This window comes from Aulostomus chinensis, chromosome 8, assembly GCF_037954235.1.
Source record: "Aulostomus chinensis isolate RoL2024-O1b breed Wild chromosome 8, RoL_Achi_v1.0, whole genome shotgun sequence".
Lineage (NCBI taxonomy): Eukaryota > Metazoa > Chordata > Actinopteri > Syngnathiformes > Aulostomidae > Aulostomus > Aulostomus chinensis.
The window spans coordinates 11257671-11281686 of record NC_141327.1 but is presented as its reverse complement, the minus strand read 5'-3'; the positions used below and the strand labels follow the sequence as shown (position 1 = coordinate 11281686).

The following is a 24016-nucleotide window of genomic DNA, read 5'->3' as shown; positions in this document are numbered from 1 at the left end:
GAACCCATGGATCAAAGATAGTGTATATCATACACACACGACATTTAATTGTAACTTTGTAGTGGTAACATGGAGCAAAACCAACCCAAAGACAAGACCATGCAAGAAACTGGTGGATTTTAATGTTTTTATTTTAAGTATTTAAAAACAAGCTGTAAAAAAATAACATAAAATACAATGACAGAACCTATTGGAACAAAAAAAAAATTAACTTCCAACAATAGAGTTGTATGAATAATCAAAGGGCAGACACACCCACACATACATGCACACACGACCAGCCTACACACTGTAGGACAGATAGTGCCTTATTACAGCTAACTTACACACATTTCTGTTCAGTAGCATACACTGTATACAGACACACACACACACACACACACACACACACACCCCTCCCTCCCTCCCTCCCTCCCTTGAAAAATTTACAGTGTGAATAAAATAAAAAGAAATCATGTTTGCAGGGGAAAATTGCACCTGCAATTTGAACACTGGGATTATTTTAAAAATGAAGTTTAAAAAGTACCTAGAACAAGAAAAAAAAATATTTTGCTGTTGTTGATCTCAAACATAATTTTAGTATATTCAAAATACTGCACAGTTTTACCCTCAGAAAAAAAAAAGTGGATCAATCATTGTGGAGATGTTGTTGTGCTAGCTGGCAAGCAGAGATTATAATTTCACATTATCTTGAAAAAGTATCAGACTTACTTCAAGGTGTGAGTGAGGTGATGGAACAAACTGAAGAGCAACCCAATTGCTATTTAGTGCCTTGTTCAATGCATGAGTAACAATGTCTTCCCTTCTGTCTCTCTTCAGTTTTGACTTTAAAAAAACAGTCCACAAGAAGGTTGGAATAGAAAATGTCAGGGTGGATGATAAAACCACGGCCTTGCATTGTTAAAGCCAAAATGGAAACTTCTTAACATGGGAAAAAAAGAGAAGTCCAAAGTGCAAGCACAACGGTCCAACTGCCAAGAAAACGTGTTACTGGGCCTGAAATGAAAACATCACAAAATTATGTCAACTGTTGCTTTGTAAAAGAAAAAAGGGAAGAAGAAAAAAAAAAGGGTACATGTATTCAAAGGTGGTAAAATATGTCTCATAATTTTAAATACTTATTCTTTGTTGTCAAATTTTGTTCCAGCTAAGCAAAATATATATTGCTTTAATCGTATTTCTACAAAGGGATATTAATGTGCATATGCCTCTTAAGGAAGCAGCATAATGAGCAAGAAAACCAATTTTTCACTTTTGTGCTAAAAGAATAGATGTGCAAATGGGAGTCTGAAACATCACGTTTGAGTGAACTCATCTGTTGTGATTCTATGTGTTCCTCTACGCTGCCTGTGTCAGCCATCGAAACGGTCGCATATCAAGTCATCCTTCAGATGGAAATATGTAGCAGCCTGGTTTATTTGTGTCAAACCACTTGATGGAAAAGGGCTGCAATTCTTATTTCCACTTTCTGGCATTTCTAAAATTCAACTTTTTATGGAAATACAGCTATTGTTGTGAATCAAATCCAAACCAAAAGCTGCTACTCATCCATAAACCATCGACCCTTGAATCCATTGACAAGAGTTAATGGTCAAGTTTTGTAGATTATGACCTTGGACCATTCTGCATGCTGTTTGTGTGTTCATGTACATTTTTACCTGCTGTCCCTGCTGTGGAGCCCCACCCTGTCCGGGTGCCTGCCCTGCCTGCCCATAATAAGCAGCCTGCTGTCTGTAGTACTCTGCCCAAGCTGCACTGTAGTCCTGCTGGCCCCCAGCTGCAGCTCCCGCAGCTGCTGCAGCTGCTGTGCCCGGAGCAGCTGCTGTCCCTGCAGCAGGTTGGGCTGAAACAGACGACACACCTTATGTTTCGTCTCATTTTGCACAAAACTACTTCCACTTGGATATGATATGCATTTTATGGAATGTTATAGATTACACATGAGTGATCAACTGATCGGGCCTTTCCAGTGTCCGATGCTGCTACATGGAGAGCAGGGAGGGCGATTGCCCATATACAAGACAAAATATCTTATTCTTCTTATAAAACAGCAACTTTTTCATTCAATTCTCATGATGTATTCAATACATTCTAATAGAATTTGGTATCAACAGATGCCACTTACTCATGCCCATCTTCTTGTAGTATTCCTCCCAAGCCTTAGTGTAATCTGGCTGGCCCCCGCTAGACTGTGCTGCTTGGCTCTGGTCTCCAGGTGGAGCTGCTGCAGCAGCACCAGGAGCCTGGCCTGCCATGGCGCCCCCTGGCTGCTGACCGTAGTACTGTGCATAATAAGCTGCCCATGCTGCATTTGGATCTGCTTGTGCCTTGTCTAGAGACAGAAGAGAGAAAATAGCCAGGACACAAAATGATGAACAAAAAAAGTAAATGAAAAGGACAAACTGGAGCCGCACACACATGGAGGTGCTTCCGTGCCAAATTATACAATTACATAATAACTGACATCTTTGGACATGAACAAGCAGCAGCTCAACACAAAGTTCCCTCTACACGTTACCTTATTTTGTCTGTTACTACATGAAACCTTGGTCCCTCGTTGGGAAAGGACTTATTTTTAAGGCTGGTGGAGAGGATTTTCTGAATACCAATCAATTACTTTATTTTGGGAGAATATACTCATAGCCGTTCTTCCATACAATTATAAAACTATGTCGAATGTAATTGTCTTTCTATGTTGTCAGGTTTTGAAACATTGGCTTTGATGTTTTTTTGCCAGTGTTTATTTGGGTGTATCAAATCTAAAGCCTTTATTGTCATTGTATAGCATACAACGAAACTGGAGTGCAACTCCCTTTGGTGCAATTTTTTAAACAACAAGTACAACAGTTATTAAATATATATAAAAGGTTCTGGGCATAAAAACAAATGAAAGTATTTAAGAAGAAACATAATTACGATTGTATACTTTGTTTTGTTTTCTATTGTGATACTGGTGTCATGTTTGTGCTTTTAGTCTGTTCCATTTCCTGTATTGTTATGTTTTTGTCATCGAGACCAAAAAAAAAGAAGAAGAAGAAGCTTGTGATGAGGGGTCAAGGTCAGATCAAACCATGAATGAAAACCATAACTCAAAGTATAATCTTTCTGAAAATTATTTTTCCTTAAAAATGTTCCCTTGTCCAAACAGGCGAATCAATTTTCAATACCTCTAACCACTCATGTACCTTACACAAGGAACCAAACTGGGACTCAAACATCGTAGTAAGACTGGACTGTGTTGGCCAGTGTTCAAAGAATGAGGCAGACTTGTCAGTATGGTGGTCAGTTTATCTATAATGCGAACTCCTCGACATAAAACGCTTGGAAATCTTTTTGTACTGCTCCAAGTCATATTTGTACTTGCAGTATAGCATTGACTCTGGAATTGTTACTGTTCCACATTTAACCATCATAATGGCAGCAATTGGTTTTACTGTGAATTGCTGTGATTGCTCAGGAACTATGATTCTAGATTAGCCCAAAATATTCTGGATTAGCATAAAAAATGAAACAATGAATGGAAGTGAGGGCAGAAAATATGGCACTCACTGGGGTCATGTGGTCCTGGGCCTTGCCACTGCTGGTATGTGTTCCCCCAACCCTGGGGACAGTACTGGGGGCCACCAGGTGCAGCTCCACTAAAGAGGACGAGAGGGAAAATTTAGCTTCTGGATTGTTTCAGGCAGTTAAGCATGAAGGACAGCAACACAAGTTTTCAGGTGTTCTCTTGAGTTGTACTTACTGTGGAGCACCACCGGGAGGTCCTGCATTATAGGGGTTGGGATTATAGGGACCCATTGGGCCACTGGCACCTGCGGGACCAGGACCACCGCCCACTGGACACACTGGACCCTGGAAAAAGAAATGAGTACACTGATTTCCACGCTGCCCAAAATGATTCACTCGTGTTACTATGTCCAGCAGTCGTCATTGACTGTGCATCACTGAATGAGTGAATGAGACATGCCAGCGGCTGAGTGAGTGGACTTCAATTTTGCCATTCTAATTCTTGCCCTGACCTCAAGAACTGTGGCAAAAACTGCATACACCCCCCCCCCTCAAAAAAATCCCTGTGGTGTATAGACATAAGCAGATATTTGATAATTTAAAAGATTTACAAAAACTGCTTTTTACACGTACCTCAATCTTCTCTTCTATAAGCTGCTTTGCATAGTCGATCTGTTGTGGCGACCCTCGGATGGTGAACAGCTTGAAGTTTGGGTCACCGTTTGGCGGCGGTTGACGGGACATCTCCACGAATGCACCAGTCTGTTGATTGATGGATTTGACATTCTCCCCTCCTCTACCAATTACAAGCCCACATTTGTGAGCAGGAATGGAGAAGGTCATCTCCTCTCCTGGAGGACCCCAGCTCCCCTGTCCTCTGCCACGTCCTCGCCCACCAGGTGGCATCCCTGAGCCAGGAGGTCCTGGAGGGCCCTGTGGAGGAAAACCCATTAGCATACGGTTAAACAACTCAACAGTAAATGTTCTAACTTCAGGAATACAACAACATTAAATGTTCTCCTCTACACTCTACCTACCCCCTGTCCACCCTCCTCTCGAGCACGGATGCTCTGTAGCAGGTCAGTGATGATCGAGGCTGCATGCTGACACTGGTCTGGTGGACCCATGATATGGGCTATTTTTTCAGGACCTGTGCCATCATCTGAGGGGGAAACAAAAAAATGAATAATAAGACAGGGTAGTCCGGTTTCAATCTCAATGTAAAGCGAATCCTTTGAAAGTCTTCAAAAAAAAAGAAATGTGAACAATGCACCTGCACCTTTCCATGAAGTGATTTGAGGGGATAAACCATGCTAGTTTTGTCAGAAAATGGAGGTATAGGCAATGCACCCTGAAATGGCTGTAATAAATTGTAGAAGTAGTAAAGGTTACTAACCATAAATGAAAAAAGTAGTCGCCCCGGCAACGTAAACATTATAATATTTTTTTTTTCATGGATGAGACTGAGGAATATTCTGGTCCCCTCATTGTTCCACACATATCTGCTGTTGTTGTTACCAACGATGTTGTTGAGTGTTACACGGACACGAAGACTCTATTAGCGGAAGAATTTTAATTTCCGTTGATTCAGATTTTTTTTTTTTTTTTTTTTAAATAGAGACATTTCTACCCCTCTTCTCCAATGCCACACTTGATTCACATAAAACAGGGTAATGGAAGCCAAGATTGAGATTGCAGTGTATGCAAAGAGAGAAAAATGAAGAACAGTAAAAATTTTCATTCCAAACAGTCCAGCTAACTTAAAGTGACTTTCTGATGCTGATGTGATATTTAAAAAATAATATTACCATTCGGGCTGTAACGATACACTAATCTCACGATACGATACACGATATTCAGCTCACGATACAATTCGGTACAACAAGATTATAAAGGGACAAAGTGGTTTTGGTGACATCTTGTGAGTGTTCCATTGACTGGGATTGAATTCACTGAACTGAAAGCATCAACTACACAATATATGGCTCTGACTGGCAGCTTGCAAATGCTGGACAAAATGAATCAAAGATGTGGTGAAAAAATTAGTTTCATTTATTGAAACAGAGTGCAAATTGTAGCTTACAAGCTTTTGAAAAGTAAAGTGAACAATGGAGAGTTAAAGTGCAGCCAGTGGCCCTTCTTTGGCAGCTTTTTTAGCTTGACACCGAACATATGAGGTAGCTACAAGCAGTCTAGCCACCAGCTTCACTAAAAATAAACCATGACAGCAAATAATAATTCAATTCGCAGGTGACCATAGCATAGCGGGGCTCCATCGCATTCACCATGTGCCTAAAGCCGGTGTTTTCCACCACCGAATAATGTCTCAAATCCTGACAAATAAAGTAGGCAATGGACTCTGTAATTTTCTGCGACCTCGGTGAAGACAATGGGAACTTGTGGCAACCACCGCTGTCACTGTCCAGCGTGGTTTGTTTCAGGTCGCGCCTCTTGGGCTCGGACTCAGTTAGCATTACCTTGTCTGGGTGGTGAAGTTTTACGTGGGCTCGCAGGTTGGTGGTATTTCCTGAGTACTTAACTTTGTTACTTTGTGTGACACAGCTTGCAAACCGCCATACTTTTGTCTAAATTGCCGCTTTCCTTTTTGTTTTGGAACCCAAAATGCTCCCACACATCTGTGTTTAAGCATGCAGGCGCTGGATTTATACTCGCCGCCATTCTCCTGAATCTCTCAGCTCTAACCGGATGAGAAAGGCGTCGGCGTCTGGTTAACTACAAATGCTCTGCACCGACACTAGCGGCTGGCAGACCAAATCGCTCTTCCTGCAAAGTGTGGGACATGGAGGATTTGAATGGGGCTTAATGTAACGATACTTGCAGCTGAAAAATGGATACTCTCTGGGGAAACAAAATATCGATATATATTGCTGAATCAATAAAACTGCTCAGCCCTTATTACAAAAAAAACATAATACATAATGCTCACCTGGTTTAAACTGAATCTTCACTCCAGCATCACTCTGGATCTTCTTGATCATCTCCCCGTTTCTGCCGATCACAACTCCCACTGAATGGCGGGGCACAGCTATCTGGAAAATTGCGAAAATACAACATTCAACACTGAAGAATCTAGACCTTTTTGAAAATTAACTTCAAACTTCATTGTAATATTCAAAATAAATTACATACATCGATACCACCGCCACCTCCCATTCTTGATCCGTATTCATTCCTATCTCCAAAACCGGCATGATCCCTCTCTCGTAGAATCTCATTGACCATCTCCTTTGCTTGCTATCAAAGGAGCAGAGGACATGAGACAATGAGTTAAGGGTAGACATTACACAAATCCTGCTCGAGATGGCTTTATGAGTACCTGAACTTTGTAAGGGTCTCCAATGATACGTAGCGGTTTATCAATGTTTGGTGGTTGGGATCCATCTTGAATAAGAATCATTTTAACTCCGGCCCGCTCCTGTATCAATGAACAGTAAATGAAAGTAGGCTGATAATCAATAAGGTTCTGTCAGTGAATTGGTGCAGAACTTACACAGGAGTAAAAGGAATGGACAACGATGTTTTTACACAGTGAGAAAAAAAAAATTACAACACAACTGAACTTTCATTCATTCTTACCATGAAAAGTTACACACACACCAGAACAATCCTATCTTTCTTAATAGTAAATAAACCCACTGCACTTTTCTAATGTAAAAATCAGTGTAGAACTTTGTATTTTCTGTCTTGTACAAACAATCCAAATCAAAACACAAATAAAATCTTCAGCCATCAGGAGTCTCACCTGTAGCTGCTTGATGGTCTCCCCTCCTTTGCCGATAATGAGGCCAGCCTTGCCAGCAGGAATGATCATCTCCTGCATGGACCCTGACTGCCCATTGGTGGACTCATGACCCCTTGACACAATGTCATCGATGAGGGCCTTGGCTCTCCTGGAATCACATTCAGTTAAAGAAGTTGTAAAAGAGTTGTGATGACATCCGAGCAAGCTGAGCTAACGGGTTGTGCTACTCTGTCCACTAGCAGCAGTTCAAGGAGGTCTGTGTGCATCAGCTGCCACTGATCTTAAAAGATGGCGTTTGAACAAAACTGAGAGGAAACATTTGACTTGTCTAATGTCTGCCAAACGTACAACATAAAAAAAAGATTCAATTAAAAAAAAAACAAAGTAAGAAACCGCAAAGGCACCCAAATTATATACGTAACAATGCAATGAACACTCCACAGTGTGTGTGTGTAAAATGTACAACTCTCTTTGTACAATTTGTGTATTTGTGGCCGCAGTTGCAGTTGGTGTGTCTCGCCTCTATCAACTGTGTATTTGCCAGTCAGACTGTGAGAGAAAGACAATTTCATGGATCCATTCAGCCTAAGTTTTAAAATATTTTAGGTGACCCTTTGTAAATAAACTAAAAAAAAAAAAAGTTTAAAAAATTGGCAGTTGATGTATTTAAATTAAAGGAGAATCAAGAAATATGTTGCGTCAGCCGTCTCTGCCAGCAGGAGCCCGTCCTCAGATCCCTCTGCCCACGACACACTACACTGAACAGCCCCTGTGTATCCTTATCTTTATAGACATCCATGAACAGAAGCTCCCCAATCTTCAAAATAGAGAAATATTCATGTGAACATCAACTTACTGTATGGCATCCGGCGCCCCTGTCAGAGAAACACTTCTTTCTGGAAGACCGGCGCTGTCTGGGAATTGATATAAAAACATTTGTCAAACCGAGAACAGCTGGAACATCCATGATACCTTATTGATTTACCTTACAACTCACCGTGTGCAATCTGAACTTTACAGCCGGAATCCTGTTGGATTTTGTTAATCTGTTCACCTCCTCTGCCGATTACTTTAGGAAAACAAACAATTACATTTTAGTTGGACCATCTGCAATACAGCAATGCCAGTGTCATGTGTACGCTACAGGAGATACGCGTGTGAGTACTCACTGAGACCGACCATGGCATCAGGCACCCTGTACTCTTCTGACATAGTTGAGGGCCTAACACTGCACACAAGTAATAAAAAAATGACAACAGATCTCATCTATATTCATTAAAAAAAACACTGAAATAATTGTATACCTTTGTTGAGACAGGGCAGCCAGCTGGGCTCCAATGGCTATAAGAGAATGAGAAACTAGTGAGTCGCTAAAAACTGAGCTGTCCTGTTTGAATTACGTTCAAATGTATGTAGTCAACGTACACAATGCAGAATCTCTTTCACTCTGTGATGCTACCTTCTTGGCATCTGGCTCATCTAAATAAAAAGGAAAAAAACAATGAAGGAAATTGCAAGTCTTAAAAAGGTACATGATAACCAGATTCAGACAAAGTGTACGGTTTCTGCTGTTTTTCAACCTGCTTCTTCAAGGGATCGCTTCTGTGCGGTGAATGGATAACTCTCAGCTCCTCCGTTGTTGCTCACTATGGGAACACTGTCGCCACCAATTTTAGCTGCGATCTAGGAAGAGGTGAACACCACATGAAACCAGAGGTGTTTGTTATCCACCTTTCAAATGTGATGAAGAGAGGGAATGCACATCTTGGTTGGAGTGTTGAATAACCTTCAGCAGAATCTACCCTTTCAACAACATATACATCGTTTGGGGATACCCAACCTAATGAGTCCCATAATTTACATCTCGATGCAAAGTCAATGAAGAACAACAATCATTCCAAGGGTTTAAAACAGACTGTAATATTCTAAACCATTCACAACTTGATCGACCGATCAATAGAAAATTAAAGTTGCCAACTGAACAATGAACCAACAACATAACACCGATGAGAACAAGCCACCGCAGCCATCACTTGACCAACTAAGGAATCTTTTGTCAGGGGAGAGTTTCCGAGTCTGACAAGTGTTACTCGTCTATCTGCAGGTAATGTAAGAGATCAATCGAAAGTTAGCTGAACGTTTAGCCGGCTGCGTTTACGCTACAACAAGAGTCGCAATTATATAGCAAAAGTTTCCAATCCCCAAAATTCAACCCAAATTTAAGTTACATACAAAGGCGAGGATTTACTTAGCGATCGGGGTACCGTTAACCATAGTTAACCTTAACTAGCTACCCTAGCATAAGCAGCTAACGCTATTCAATGTAATTTGGCTAAAAGATTCCGGTGGCAGCAAATTGTTTGACTAAATCAAACATAACCTTATTTACTGCCGCAACTCAGTCCACCACACAATGCTCTTCAACAGATCCTTCAACCTGGCGGGCTGCAAACAAATAAATAGCATTGCTACTCATGCTAACTAGCTCGCCACCTGAAGCTAACGTCACGGGTACTCAAGCTAGCTGCTGTTCGCCACCGGCTAATGTTAACTAGCTCGCCGGCTGTTTTCTCTTCTAGCCGAGCACTGGAGTTACCTGTCTGGCTCTTTCTACAGCATCCGCAAAAGCGTCTTTTTTCATTCCGGTGCCGACTCCGTTAGTCGGCAGAGCGCCGTATTCAGACATGCTGCTCTCGAGGCGCAGATTGACACACGGGGGACAGGCTGGATAGCTTTGGCCGGGTCGGGCTGCGCAGAAGCGGGAAGGCTAAACAAGAGCGTACTGAGGACACCAATGTGAGAGAGACTGCTTACCACGCCGGCAAACTTCCCTGCTTAAAATAACCAATCAATGCACCCTCATCACCTCCCCCCGCCCGGTCTTTTCTCTTTCATTCTTCTGGAGATTGAGGTCATTCAAAGAAAATCGCGCCACCTTCTGGCCCGGAGTAAAAACCACAGTTATACAGAGGAGTCAGACAACTAACTGAATAATCAGATAGCATAATCTATACTACTTATCTAAAAACAGATTACTATTTTAGAATAATTGAGTTGTCAATCAACTATATTTGCAAACACACTGAAGACATAACAGTGGCTTCATAGATGAAATCTTGTTAAACCCACAGCCTCTTAATACTGTAATAAAATCAACATTCTTCATAACTGAAGTCAGTTGATTCATTTCATCACTCTTTATGTATAATTAACTTCAGTAAACCATTCTCCATGACAGTGTATTACAGGCCTCGTTTCTGGTTTCAAATGAATTAACTATCATTCAGCTTTTCCCCAAAACATCAATATCTGTAGCCAACTTGGAAATGTTTTCATGATCAGCTCATCAGCTCTGCACCAACTAAAAAGCACAGTAGGTCTGACATGAGGAACTGAGAATGTAATAAAATGGAAACATTGCTTCTGACCAAATACATTCAAAGTCTAAACTAATAACAGAACTATAAAATGTGTCACCCAAAGGTTCATATCGATCATCATGTTTTGGAAAATAAGATGTCAAACTCCAAGTGAGCAGCCCCCCCATTTACCATTCATCAGTTACATTTGCAAATATAATTTGTATACAGAGTTGAACTTGAAAAAAATGAACAAACCCTGTAGGGTTTTGTAACAATGTAACATGTTGTTTGTGACTGCTGTTACAAATCAGTAACAGAAAACTGTCTCTTTCACATAAAGACAAAATTTAAGTTCCTCAAGGAAGAAAAAAAAAACCCAGTTGATGGAGGTAGTTCCAACCATACATTTATTGGTATATTGCAAAAATAAATACTGAAATATTAAAATGTCTAATACCTAATTTCTTATTGTTCCATGATACAGTTGAGTCTTTACCACCTAATGAGTCTGCACATAGTGCACTTTCAGTAAAAACTAGTCAAGGTGTCCGCCCACCCCGCAAAGGAACACTCATGAAAATGAGCATGTAGAAAGAGACTGCATTTCCAGAGATGTCTTTAGCAGCTTAACTTCTGTACAAATAAAGCCATGTAACAGTGATGCACTCAGTAGTTACTAATCCCAGAAAAGCAAACCTTTTCACCATCTCAGTCATGTTTAGCTATTATCTGTCATTATTTCTTCGTGTTCATTTCATTTTCTTAAGACATGTCAATCAGTGCTGCAACTGTAGCTCCATTTTGCAGTGATGTCAGGAAACTGGATCAGTCTTCCTGTCAGTCCTCTGTCTTCTCTACATTTCACCTGTGAGGAAGAAAAGTATAATCCTCTTGCAGTTTTATAAACACTGCTGGAATGTAAAATAGCCTTCAGATTAGTTCACACATTTTCTGTCTGAGTCACGTTCATGAAAGTCTTCATCTATCCAAACAGATGCATTAGCAGGAGGCTAGTTGGTTAGCTTTCACACAAAGACAGTTGTGATGCAGTGCCACATATCACTCTTCAGATCAGCTGCCAAGTCAAGTGAGGTCATTCAAATGCGAGGCTTTCACCACTCTGTATTTCCATCCTCAACAACCACAGGACCATGTTTCAATGTAGTCATGCACTGCCAACCAATCCTTTTGCACTTGTAGATGAAAGCCACACCAAGCGATCCACACTTTTTGCTACGTCTTCCCTCTTCCTCCCCGCCTACCATCAATGTCCACCCCCAGCACTATCCGTGTGTATTCAAAGGCTACATAGGACACACTGACAGCAGGGATGACTTTCAATAAATTGGGGGAAATTCCTCGATAAAGTCCAGCCACACCCTCTTGGGTCAAGATGTTGTGAACCAAGGCTGACATGGATGTCCTGGGGGCTCCCTTCGCTGAAGCTGAGGGGAGAGAAAAGTTATGAGCTCCAACAGCAAATTCCGGTCTCTCATTATGTGCATCAAAACTCTGAGCAACTGGTACTAATTCAATGAAGCCATATTCACTCCACACTGTTAATCATAATCAGATTATGTAGGAGCTGGATGCAGGGTTGCCAACCATCCTGTATTAGCCGGGACACCCCTATTTGAGCTAAAAGAGGCGCATGCACGTCGAATACGGGGCGTCCCGGCTAATACGGGATGGTTGGCAACCCTAGCTGGATGGTGGTTTTGAAGTTTCAGTTCATTTAAGTCTGGAGGAAAACTGGCATATTATGTATTATAAATGGGAAATATCTGACATTACATTGTTCCTGGCCATTTCAAAAGCTCAATATTGATCTTGAAACTTAATTAATGGCATTAGAAAAAAATAAACCAATATCCACTGGCATTGACATTTTACTCAATCCAATTCCACTAATACGTAAAGTCCCAAAATGATGTGGAAAGTAAAAAAAACTATTACTTTCTAATGCAAAAAACCTACATTTAAGTTTTTAAAAAATTCACAAGAAAAGAAATAAATAAATATGAATTTAGGGATAGCAATGTCATTATCAATTCTGCTTATCAGTCCAATGTTGTTTTTTTCTATATGAATTTCATTGCTGATTTTAGAAAGAAGAAGTTCTGCACAGATCTTCTCAAACAATGCAATACCATTTTCATTTTCTGAGTCTTAACCCTTCGACTGTTGAAGTGATTCTAGTCAGGAATATGTCAATAACATCTAAACATGAATAAAAGCATTTCTTAAAGGCAGCTAATGGTCGAGCTGTAGCCTGACAGCAAGCTGTCATTTGAGAGCCATCTATAGCCTGACAGCTAGGTTAGTCTGAGAGCCACATTAATCTGAGAGCTAGCTGTAGTCTCAGAACTAGCTGTAGCAGGAGAGCCAGCTTCAATTTGAGAGTCAGCTGTAGCCTGACAGCCTCATGTAGTTTGAGAGCCAGATATAGCCTAAGAGCTAGATTAGCCTGCGAGCTAGCTGTGGTCTTGGAATTAGCTTTAGTCTGAGAGCCAGCTGTGCCTTTCAAGCTAGCTTCACCTGAGAGCTAGCTATACCATGAGAACCAGGTGAAGAAGCCATAATGATTGCTTCTTTTCTCTGCCTAGACAACAATATTTAACAGTGTGTAGCTGGCATACAAACACGCAGCCATTAAGAGGAATTGCTCTGTACCGGAACCACTACTCCTCTTTAAGCAGCTTTTCTTGTAATGTACATACGTGGATGATAATCTGACCTTGTGCCTGCATTCGGGTGCGGATCAGTGCCAGGGGATAACTTGCCAGCTGTCCACAGGTGCTGGAGATGGCACCGCAGCCAACCAGGACCATTACCCCTGGGTCAGCTACACCTATGTTCCGGTTCAGCCAGGCAGACTTCAGAGTCTGGGAAACAGGGAAGGTTGATCAATGTAAAAACAGCTGAGGTATATACTGTTACATCAGTCTGCTTTAATGTTTTACCTCGTAGACGGCCAGGTCAATCCCAGCGTATGGGACAATTCCCAAAATATTAGGAACATAACCCTTGTAGAAGGCTGTGATGCCTTCCCTCTGTAGGATATGTTTGGCACAGTCTGCTATTCCTGAGTACTGGCCTGTTTTTCTTAGAGTGAGACGGGTCTTGAGAACCTGTCAGGAAAAAGAGGAGAGATAGAATGAAATGACTAGAAAGAGAAACAGAAAGGCCATGAAACCACAAGGTGTGTTTTCTTGATGATATTTGAGTGTTTTAAAGTGTGTTTTACCCTGAAATTACCTCTAAAGGGTAGATGGCGGTCTGAGATATTGCTCCAGCCAAAGAACCAGCAAGAAACCTCTCATGGATCCTCAGTTTCTTTGGTTCATTACTGCCACTCATCACACACTTGATCTAGGCAAAGTTGTTAAGAGTGCAGTAAATAATAAAGGAAACCTATAAATCAAAATGTAAATCAATAAGAATATTGAAAGAGCTTTATAATAAGAGATACAAGAGTGAAGTCAAAGCCATGTTTCCACCTTTTCATAAGCAGTAAACTTGATTGCAGTCTCTGGGGCAATTTTAAGAACATTAATTCCATTGCCCCTCCACAATGACTGTAATCCTCCCTCCTTCACCATGTACTGAAAACTGCTCACCACATTCCCCTTAAAAGCAGAGGAACCATAAACCTGGCAGAGCAAACAGGAACATTATTATGTCTTTGTGTGAACCAGTCATGGTTGACTGAAGGGTCACCTCAATACAAATCAACAGAAAACATTGAGACATATGAGGATGTTCCTGACTGACCTGACGGAAGACTTTGAGGCGGTCTAAGGGGGCAGTTCCAGTCCGGGATATAGACCCAGCCATTGCTCCAGCCATCAGCTGCCGCCACACTAAGCCAGACTTCCTCTCCTCCTCTGAAAACTCATCTGGTACTGTCAGCTGCTCACCTATATCCAGCATCTACTGAACCCAGAAGGATCACAATGAGGACAATAAAAACACATTATTGTCATCAGAGTTAAAAAAAAACAAAACAACTCCAGAGGCCAATTAGTCTTTAAAGCCTCTTGTCTTTGTTGAACAGTATCTGATGATTACTTCTGCAAAGGAGGTTAAGTGATTTATCTTGTTTGTTTGTGTCTTAGGAGGATCATGTAAAAAAAAAAAAAAAAGCATTTTCACCCAGTCTGTTGGAGGGGAGTAGTATGGGCCAAGTAAGACCTCAGTTTTGAGGTCAGATTAGTCAAAGCGCCACCTGGTGGCAACAATCAATGATAATATTTCTCTTAACACTTTGATATACTCCCTGTGAGTTAATGATTGACGATGAAACCATGAAGTGGCAGACAGTTTTGTTATTTCACCAAAAAAAACCTCAATAGTGGTCAGATGTTTTCCAAAAGTCACACATTTGATGAGAGTCCAAAGAGTCATGGTCATAGTGCCACCAAGTGGTTACTGAAGATAAGACTGATGTAACAAACATCATTTGATTAGCATCAAAATTACACTGTGTTGTCTTCACTTGATGCACAGCAACATAATTCTACTCTCTAGCGTCACCTGGTGGACATAGGAAATGATATTTGTACCACAGCATAGCATTAGTCTGCTCCTTCCTGCAAAATCTAGATACTATCAGATTTCACACTCAGACACACTTTGACATGTATGGGGTAAGAGGAGACGCTCACTGCTCCCTGACAACAGGGGTCCAATGTTGGCCTTAGCTGAGGATTGGATGCTCTGAATGCGATAATTTTGCAAGTGTTTTTCATATTTCATTACACTTTCTAAAAGTGGGAGAACATGTATTGGCTTTGCAAGCATTACTTGGATGTTTGCCAACTGATGCTTTAATTCTTCTTATCGGAGGTGATTGTGAGGGACCTCACCACTGAACGTTTCCAGTAGCGTGCCACATCTTCCATGTTATTGAGCGGGTTAAACAGGAAATAGTCCCTCCACTCATTCCAGTTAATGGTCAAGGTGCCATCCTTGTCTATACTGAAGGACAGATAAGAGTGTAGAATCATTAGCAAGTTAAGGGAGGAAGGCTGCTCGTGTTTAGAAATGACAGGAAGCCGCAATACATCCACATATGAATGTTTCTAAGCTTCTCTTTATCAACCCAGCAGCAGAACTGCAACTTAAAACAGAATAATCCAATGTGTGCGCTGGATAAAACATTAAAAACTGAGCTCTATGGGTGCAGTTATACAATTTATGAAGGCTTTAAAGAAGAAGCATGACACATTTGCTGGATAACTGTGTTTTTATATCCAAGGATATTTCTCATTTTAGCAGGAACATGAGATATGCAGAAGGAATGGCATCAGGTGGAAGGAACAGCAGAATTTGGAGCTATCCAGTATGAGATTACCATCGGAACAGCTGAATGCCTCACATGTTTTACATTCAGAAACACAGAAACAGGATACGCAAGCTCAGTTGTGTTATTTTTATACAGTCACGCACACTCACTGAATATCACAATCTTTGGAAATGCTGAGCTGTTCAACTTCAACTTGTAAACAGAGAGCGCCATCTACTTGAAGCCAAGGTAAGTCGCAAATTATTTGTAGTAGCTGCAGTTTTAAATGTGATATAAGATGTTGACATATTGATATGTTCACAGACCTTTTCAATATCCTGGTTGCATCCTCGAGGCTGATGTCCACGCCAATGGTGTGTAAAGAGTGCTGGATCTCTGCTGCATCGATCTTACCTGCAAATACCCACCAGTCAGACACAGAGGAAAAGACACATTAGCATTTAATCTCAGCTTGAACCCTTAAAAGTGTCAATGCCATCAGTCATTAGTTCCTGTGTGCTCTGAGGGTGGCTACAGACCATCATTGTTCCTGTCCAGGCTACGAAACATGATTTTCAGCTCTTTTTCATGGATTCGAAGATACTGGGTGAACTCCTCAAAGTCCAGGACTCCATCCTTGTTGGTGTCACCCGCCTCCACCATCTGACAGCAGAGACAGCCGGCTCAGCAGCGATCAAAGATCAGAATGGTATGTGCCGTGTCATCAGTATAAACTTTATTACACATCAGTATTATTGTACACAATGAAAAAATGTTGATGATAAATGGTGGGTTGAAAATAACGGCCATGCATCCTATTTTTGAAAGAAACATGAAAATTGAATTCATTTGATTGTTTGATGTTTGATATTTTTAATTGACAGTTTATTAAATGCATACCTGAGGTATTCGGTGAGAGTTTTACATAAAACTCTACAATTAATATTACAATATTCTCAACATACACAGTGTCTTCCGGTACCTGAATTAAAGCTGGATCCAATATACATGTAGAATCAAAATCATCGTCTCTGATTAAACCAAGAATCAGTGTATAAGATTTGATTGGATTCGACTTAAAACTCGGGCTCAACAATATAGTGAATATCTATCACAATATGGCTTAGGGTAAGGTCCAAATTACAGGATGTGCATATTTGGAAAATTATTCTAAATTAATTATTTTGGTACGACAGAGATATTCCAGCATGTGAATGGTATTCTACAGACTTACAGGAAAATGTGTTTGTTTGGTAAAAATCCCTGAAAAAGAGAAAAAAAAAAATCGCACCATTTAAGTATGTTTTTAATTTCTAATGTTAATAACAACTCAATTAGCAAGAAACAACAATTTTAAGAAAGCAAAGAATAAAAAAAAACATACACAGAACGATTAGAAAGGTGCAGAATTTTTCATTTTCTATCATTGTTATTATTAATACTATTATTATTCATAACAACAGCAGTCTTAGTACTGCCACTTTGGACACTTATTGGTGAAAAGTGATGCAGTGTAGTACAGGAGGAAAGGTTACCACTCTCATCTTACAAAGTCCTGCTCCTTGTAACCAAAATAGCAAACAAACTGCCCTTTACATCCACACAATATTACACACACTGAAGAGAGACTGAAGGTGACAGCCTTGGAGGAGGGGGGGGGGGGGGGGTGGAAACAAACTAAGGGGAGAGGCAGATTAGGTGCACACACAATAGTGCGATGCGGTAGATGTTCTTGAATGCTGCTGCTTCATGAGCAGGAAAACAGCAGGCGGATAAGATCAAGAAGGTTTAACCTCATGAAAAACTGGAGGGATCTCGGACACCATAAAGGAAATCCCTGTTAACACTCGTCCCAGCTCTCACGCTTCAATGAGGTTAACTCAGATTAAAGTTAAGGGTTCAATAATCAGCAGCTCATCAACATGCGCTTGCAAACACAGCGGTTCTACATGAAGTAGGAGCCAGAGCGACAACTGAGGTGCGACCAATGATTTATTGTCCTGTAACCCCTTCAGTAATACAATGCTGGAGAGGAGACCGCAGACAAAAGTCTACAATGAAGCGGAGAAACAGTCCGTTTTGGTTCATATTCATCAATAAGTCTGGGCCAAGCACACGGCCACATTTTCATCACTGACTGTGAGCTGATGGTAGAGTCTGCACACGCAAATGAGGATTTACTGACTGATCGACTGATCAAGCTTAGTCTGACTCTTCTCACCATTGCTCTGTTGGTGCCACGAGTGGAACATTTTCCTCCAAATGCAACTGTATAAACATTTACTCTGAATAATAGAGAAGAAGAAGAAGAGTCTTATATGTTTATACAGACTTCATTCAGGCTGACCTCATGATAAGATGCCTAGCACAGAACATGGGTCACAGTACTGTACCATCACAATATACTGTGATTATGTTCTATTCAATTTCAAAATAGAGCTACAAATACAACTTGCATGTGCCGCCTGGGTAGTGGAACAATATGTGAATCACCACATACAGTTAACTCCATGGACATATTGAGTCAAAACAATTTCAATCAAAATTTCCAAGCTACTACAACAATCATATTGGGAAAATAACATACATGTAAGTTCATGAGTAGAGCTTCACTGTAATGTACAGCTTCAATAATAGCAATATTGATACAAGGGGCTAGGATAGCAATAGAGTAAGCTGAAAAAATATGTCACAATATAATGCATCAATTTGATATCACTACCCTGGATTTCATAAACCAATGTTTGTTAACTTTATGTAACATTTACATGAAGCATGTGAGTGTGTGTGTGTGTGTGTATTTGTGTTTGTGTGCGTGTGTCTTACCCTCTGAAGAGAAGCTCTGGAGACCCCTTGCCCCGCCAGTCCCCTCCGCAGTTCACCAATGTCGATGCGTCCATCTTTGTTGGTGTCCAGCTGGTCAAACAGCTCACTCCAGTGCTTCTCCCTCTCCTGATCTGAACCAGGGGGTCTGCTGTCCTGGCAGTGGACCCAGAGAGGCCAAGTCCTTTTGGGTGCCATGACAAGTGCCAGTCAGTTGACTGGGAGGTGACACAGAACACTCTTTAGTTAGTCCTTTTTTTTTGGTCATTTATGACCAGATATGTCTTTAGGTTTTAGACCACTGGGTGGTCAAAAGAAAATATTGACCACGTCACTCTCTGGGCTCCGAGTTTTTTGTTTTTTTTAATTTCTTGATGTTTTCTTGACTAAACAGTTACATTAGTTAATCATGACAGTAACCATCGGCTTGATTGCTGATGAATATCATCCTTAGTTGCATCTCTCATTGTTGGAACATCGAAATCAGACCTTAAGTATGGCCAGTGTGGTCCAAACTTGTGATGGACTTTTACTGAGATCAGCAGGAAAGGGGGCACCAGAAAATGATTCTGTGAGGACAGGAATAAAAACACAATATCATGTTACACATGTATTCCACTAAAGTATCTCTACAGGTTCTACTTTTTCTTTTCTGAACACAGGATATTTCTTCCAAGTGCACTGCATCATACGGAGTTCCAAGTATATAAAACATGATAATTGGGGGTCTAATTAAAAAAAAAAAATCACCTTCCAAGGGCACCTTGGATCTTGAATGGGCCAGTTTGTATTACAGAAAACAGGCGGTGGTTTGTTTTGAAAACTACGGAGTCAGAGGATACTGTAGATAATTAATAAATAATTGTTCTTATTTTTACAAATGTCTTTGAAATCTGCAAAACATCACATTTCAGTGTCACCTACTTTCCTCAAATAATCTGGAGTCTGGAGCAACGGCTGCTACTGCTCATATTATCGGTTATTGATAAAATATTGGGATTATGGTTGAACCGCATAACCACAGGAGTGCATTAGCGTCTTCCCTAATAGAACCTCCGAGACCATTTTGTGACTCACTCGCTGTTTTCCTCCAGACGTCCATGACAGGGATGCCGAAGAGCGGGAGAACTGGACCAGCGTCGATCCTGACACCGAACAAACAAGAACCGGGCACCCCTCTCTCTCTCTCTCTGAGGTTGGACAGGACGACGAGGTGTTTGTTTTCATCCAAGTCACACACTAGACTTCACGGAGGCTCCTCTTGAGGAACCAGGAAGCGAGACACACACACCCAGTCCGCCCCGCCGCGGGTGAAGCCTGCTGGCGGGTAGAGGGAGGAGCGTGTGCCCGGCGTCTCAAGCTAGAACTTTGTAGGACAGTCGGTAGTAGGCCCGATCTGTTTATAGCTACAGACTGCAGTCGTCTATGGATGACGGTTTATTAAGGAGCTTGTTTGCTCCTGAGCCCTGAACATCCCCTGCAGGGGCGTAGCAAAGAATTTGATAACGTACGTAAGAGGGCATGTGTGCCCCCCCCCCCCCCCAAAAAAAACACCGCGACTATCTTGGACTCTGACTAGACACCAATCAAAACATAACCCTAAAATGTCTTTGAAAGACGTGCTCTCTCGCCTTTTTTCGAGCTTGTTTGCTAACCAGTCAAAGCTGTATATCACTTCGGAATTCAAGGGGTAAGAGTCAGGGTGGTCTGAGTGAGTCCTGTGCAGCTGCAAGTCCACAGATAAGAAAGCTCCTGGCCCGACAGAAGATGTGCCAAATCTTCAAATTTATGGTAAAATTATAATAAAACGTGTTTTTGTTAGGTGACATCATTAAGAAGAAGTTATATTCATCCATTTTTTTCATGCGATTTACACTTTTTGGAACACAGAGATGAGAGTCGAGGGTCAGATACATCTCCTGCTCTTTACATGATAAACCAAAAAAAAACAACAAATTATTTGTGCAGTTCTCCAGGTTTGAGTTTTAATAAAGAGAATCATCCAGGGTGCCGCATTAAAAAAAAAAAGTTTGTGTGTGATGAGAATTAACGGAACTATCAGAACTGAGGGGCTGCTGACTCTTACCACGCAGAAGAGGCGAACAGGCAAGCTGCATGACCGAGAGGGCGCCGTCCACCAGACACTTACACCGATGTAGACCAGATAAATACGCGCCGTGAGAACGTGCATACATGTACTTTATACCAGGAGTACGCAGAAGTTTGAGCTGCAGGGAGAACTGGCAGAATACAACAGGGAATGCAATTATTTATTTTTGACAAACAAATTCATCACACATCATACATTCGTGTCTGGGTCAATTGTGATCAATTCATAGTTGTGAACGATTTGAATAATCAAAGCTGTGCGTGTTGGCGAGTCATGGAACTCACACTACTAAGGTCACAACAGCATCGTGATGTAGCAATTAAGATGATCAAATTTAAATATTGAAATACATATTTATATGTAAGAATATTGCTCTCCTTTTTGTTGTCATTTACCAACCTTTAAGGGCAGGTGAGGAGGTCGACTCAGTCCCATTCTAGGTTATCTACAGGTGGTTTGCATTTGTTTTGGTGCTGTTGTCCAAGTGTTTCTCCTTCAGACACACTGAGGGTGAAGGCCAGCGGCCAGCTTATCAACCCTGCCTGAGGAAGTTGACGTAGCAGGACGGCAAATTGTTCGAAACCCACCAAAACCAGCAGAAGAATGAAGAAAATGTTGGTGAGCAGAGCTGTCAGGACAGAGAACACACTTCTAATTTCAGAGCTCTTTTCATAATAATAATAATGTTTTCTCCTCAGATTTGTCAAAATTGGAACGCAGAGACCTGAAAGGCTCAGTTGAGTGGGATAAAGGCCACCAAGTCCTTCCTTACTGCTTACTGACACATTCCTGCTTTACAAATAAGCTTCTGTGGATCGTTACTGCTTGAGGTTTGCTGTATTTGAGCATTAGTCTTAAGAAACAGTTTTGTTTTATTAAGGTTTCCATTTGGTAGTAGTGGCCTTGTGCCATGTATACAAAACGCATGAAATTTTTGTTCTGAAATTGAGATTGAGGCAGTTTAAAGTCAGATGACGTTCCACCTTGAAACTGTGTGAGCAAGACATGAAAGCTGCCCAATATTAAAAAAAAACAAACAAAAACAAAACTCAGGTTTTTTTTTTTTAATATGAACTCTATTTGTCAAACACACTAGTTCAGCCAGGCCGGTGCTGACATGAAAACGGATCAGCGCTCAGGTTTTTAATCACTTTTCATTGACACACGAGAAAAAGGTCAGTGTTTTTACAAAGTGAAGCCACGCATTCCTCTGCTGATTACAACAGAAAAGGATGAAGGGTAAATAAGACATTAAAGACGATTATATTTAATGTCAATATCAAAATAAAAATGGAAAAAAAAAAACCTTCAAGAAAAGACAACAGTGATTGTTTTTTGGAAATTCAATTGTTTCTTTCGGAATAGTATCTGTAATTGGACACATCCATAATTCCTTCCAATCGTGTTCGTACTTTGGTCATGAGTGAGCTTTTATGTCTTGTAGCTGATTTAAAGCAGAAATAATTGACTGAAATTAATGTCCATTTATGTGCATTCAACACATAAGTCAAAGGCTCTTCTCCTGTTATTGTGTTTCTAGTGATGACCAGTTAATATTCTCATTGCTGGTGTGCAATTAAATAAATAAGTATAAAGTAAAGATACACAATCTCCACGATTCATTTACCATCCTTTGATTTTATATAACAAGCAATACAAATATAACGCACAAATATTCATCCAGGCTTTCCTCAATTTCTGTACAATCATACAATTATTTCAAATCCACTCCGTTTAGCATGTGGATATTTACACTAAAGCAATTTTTTAAACTCCTACTGCACAGTGGAGGTTGAAGTCTTTTCTCTGCCTTGAGCTGCATGTCCGATCCATTCGGATGGTTTCTTCACCAGTAAGCAGGACATCTGTGAAAACACTGACTAAATTACATGTGAGCTACTATGTAGGTTAGCGATTCCTGGATGCAGTCCTACAGCTTCAGCAGCTCTGTACTCAAACACTTCCCGACTTAGGTGCGCAGCTGCAATCAGGTGCTACTTGGAGCTGCTCCCTGGATGTGCTGCTCCCTGGCTGCCTTTAGCTCCAGGCCCTTTGAGCACACTCAGTGACTTGTGGAGGGATGAGCTCGCTTTCTGGGTCACCTCCTGCTCTATCTTGTTCCTGATGGCGACTTCCAGACCCTTGAGGAAACAGCACAGGGGTCAATCACATTCAAAGTGTTTAGTGACTGGAACCTTTGCTGAAATTCTCTTTACCTTTTTCAGCTTCTGTTGCTGAACCACTTGAGCCTTCTTTGGTGCAATGATCCTCCCTTCATGATAAAAAACACAATATTCTTAACTGATATTTCCATACGATTCTCAGACAGGCTGACTTCATAACTTTGAAGGATAAACATTTCCAGCTGCAGTAACTGACACGCAAACTTACAACATGCCGTGTGTGTACACTTGAGGAACTCAAAATATGAAATGGTCCTGCTGGGTGTATTTTGTCAGCTAATGCAATTAGCCACCTTCCACCACATCAGGGTCCTCCTGACCTGTCTTCATGGAACAGAGCCATAATTACTGCTATTAGTTAACGTCACACCTGTGTTTACACTCGTGTGTCATGCCTGCAGCTAAAGGGACCTCGCCCTGTTGAATTGTGACCTCATCATTCCAAAAATCATACCTTTTCCTACGCGTCTTTATATTCTGCACCAGTGAAAGTGACAGGGCGTCCTGGCACAGAGGAATGGTCACAAACAGCCGAGAAATTCCTTCTCTGGGAAGACTTCACACATCTTTGAGGTTATAATTAAATTTGACATAATTGTGTTGATATCTGCTCATTTTGCGGTAGAAGAGCACTACAGCAACGTGCTCTGCTGCCTCCGTGCGGGTCACGTGTGGATGCTGTTTTCGCTTGTAACGAGTGAGTTTTCCAGTTGTTTTCTTCAGACCTGCTCGGTGGAAACAAACAAATTACATTCGTACCTCCTTTCTTCGGTCCTCTCTGTTTGTTTTGCTGTTGTTTTTTAGCGGCTCCTGGCCTTTGGGCTTTAAACTTCTGCGATCCCTGAGCCATTTCGCTAACCGGAAATACAAGCTCTACGTTCTTCTTCGTCACTTGGAATGATGGTTTCCGTCCCACTCTGTTGGCGCCATCTACTGATTCCTTCCGACAGACCAACACAATACCAATTCAGACTTATTTAA

The 24016-nt window shown here is 41.1% G+C and overlaps 3 protein-coding genes across 4 annotated transcripts; all 3 read right to left on the bottom strand.

The window, feature by feature from the left end:
- Positions 1 to 107: 107 nt before the first annotated feature.
- Positions 108 to 10076, bottom strand: khsrp (KH-type splicing regulatory protein). The gene is made up of 18 exons (XM_086210912.1): positions 9867 to 10076; positions 8851 to 8953; positions 8696 to 8749; positions 8575 to 8611; positions 8440 to 8498; positions 8268 to 8339; positions 8127 to 8184; positions 7271 to 7418; positions 6845 to 6943; positions 6658 to 6762; positions 6455 to 6557; positions 4545 to 4669; positions 4141 to 4440; positions 3743 to 3852; positions 3550 to 3638; positions 2126 to 2332; positions 1659 to 1843; positions 108 to 996 (listed from the first exon to the last, which is right to left on the bottom strand). The coding sequence occupies exons 1-18, from the start codon at positions 9954 to 9956 to the stop codon at positions 988 to 990; spliced, it is 1953 nt and encodes a 650-aa protein (XP_086067038.1). The 5' UTR covers positions 9957 to 10076; the 3' UTR covers positions 108 to 987.
- A 384-nt stretch (positions 10077 to 10460) lies between these two features.
- Positions 10461 to 20207, bottom strand: LOC147257125 (mitochondrial adenyl nucleotide antiporter SLC25A24-like). 2 transcript variants are annotated; one of them, XM_086210915.1, is made up of 12 exons: positions 19820 to 20207; positions 19232 to 19311; positions 18746 to 18926; positions 16459 to 16582; positions 16246 to 16333; positions 15501 to 15612; positions 14407 to 14565; positions 14133 to 14285; positions 13891 to 14004; positions 13596 to 13763; positions 13370 to 13517; positions 10461 to 12077 (listed from the first exon to the last, which is right to left on the bottom strand). In XM_086210915.1, exons 1-12 carry the CDS (start codon positions 19967 to 19969, stop codon positions 11866 to 11868), a joined length of 1689 nt encoding a protein of 562 aa, XP_086067041.1. In that variant the 5' UTR covers positions 19970 to 20207; the 3' UTR covers positions 10461 to 11865. The 2 variants fall into 2 exon arrangements, with proteins under 2 accessions (XP_086067041.1, XP_086067042.1); XM_086210916.1 differs by having other exon boundaries at positions 10462 to 12077; positions 18746 to 18960; positions 19820 to 19888.
- Positions 20208 to 21944: 1737 nt separating this feature from the next.
- Positions 21945 to 23944, bottom strand: c8h19orf53 (chromosome 8 C19orf53 homolog). Its single transcript, XM_086210953.1, has 3 exons — positions 23795 to 23944; positions 23069 to 23124; positions 21945 to 22993 (listed from the first exon to the last, which is right to left on the bottom strand). Exons 1-3 carry the CDS (start codon positions 23883 to 23885, stop codon positions 22847 to 22849), a joined length of 294 nt encoding a protein of 97 aa, XP_086067079.1. The 5' UTR covers positions 23886 to 23944; the 3' UTR covers positions 21945 to 22846.
- Between the last annotated feature and the right edge of the window lie 72 nt (positions 23945 to 24016).

What these genes read in the sequence shown, in the direction of transcription:
- c8h19orf53 (XM_086210953.1), bottom strand. Translation starts at nt 23,885, where the DNA reads ATGGCTCAGGGATCGCAGAAGTTTAAAGCCCAAAGGCCAGGAGCCGCT. An exon ending in GAGAGGACCGAAGAAAGGAG is followed by an intron (nt 23,125 to 23,794) that starts GTACGAATGTAA and finishes TTTATCATGAAG; the next exon opens with GGAGGATCATTGCACCAAAG. An exon ending in AGCAACAGAAGCTGAAAAAG is followed by an intron (nt 22,994 to 23,068) that starts GTAAAGAGAATT and finishes TGTTTCCTCAAG; the next exon opens with GGTCTGGAAGTCGCCATCAG.
- khsrp (XM_086210912.1), bottom strand. Translation starts at nt 9,956, where the DNA reads ATGTCTGAATACGGCGCTCTGCCGACTAACGGAGTCGGCACCGGAATG. An exon ending in TGAAAGAGATTCTGCATTGT is followed by an intron (nt 8,612 to 8,695) that starts GTACGTTGACTA and finishes ATTCTCTTATAG; the next exon opens with CCATTGGAGCCCAGCTGGCT. An exon ending in GAGAGGAGGGTGGACAGGGG is followed by an intron (nt 4,441 to 4,544) that starts GTAGGTAGAGTG and finishes TTTCCTCCACAG; the next exon opens with GGCCCTCCAGGACCTCCTGG.
- LOC147257125 (XM_086210915.1), bottom strand. Translation starts at nt 19,969, where the DNA reads ATGAAAACAAACACCTCGTCGTCCTGTCCAACCTCAGAGAGAGAGAGA. An exon ending in GCTACTGGAAACGTTCAGTG is followed by an intron (nt 14,566 to 15,500) that starts GTGAGGTCCCTC and finishes TGGGTTCAGTAG; the next exon opens with ATGCTGGATATAGGTGAGCA. An exon ending in TTGACCTGGCCGTCTACGAG is followed by an intron (nt 13,518 to 13,595) that starts GTAAAACATTAA and finishes CCTGTTTCCCAG; the next exon opens with ACTCTGAAGTCTGCCTGGCT.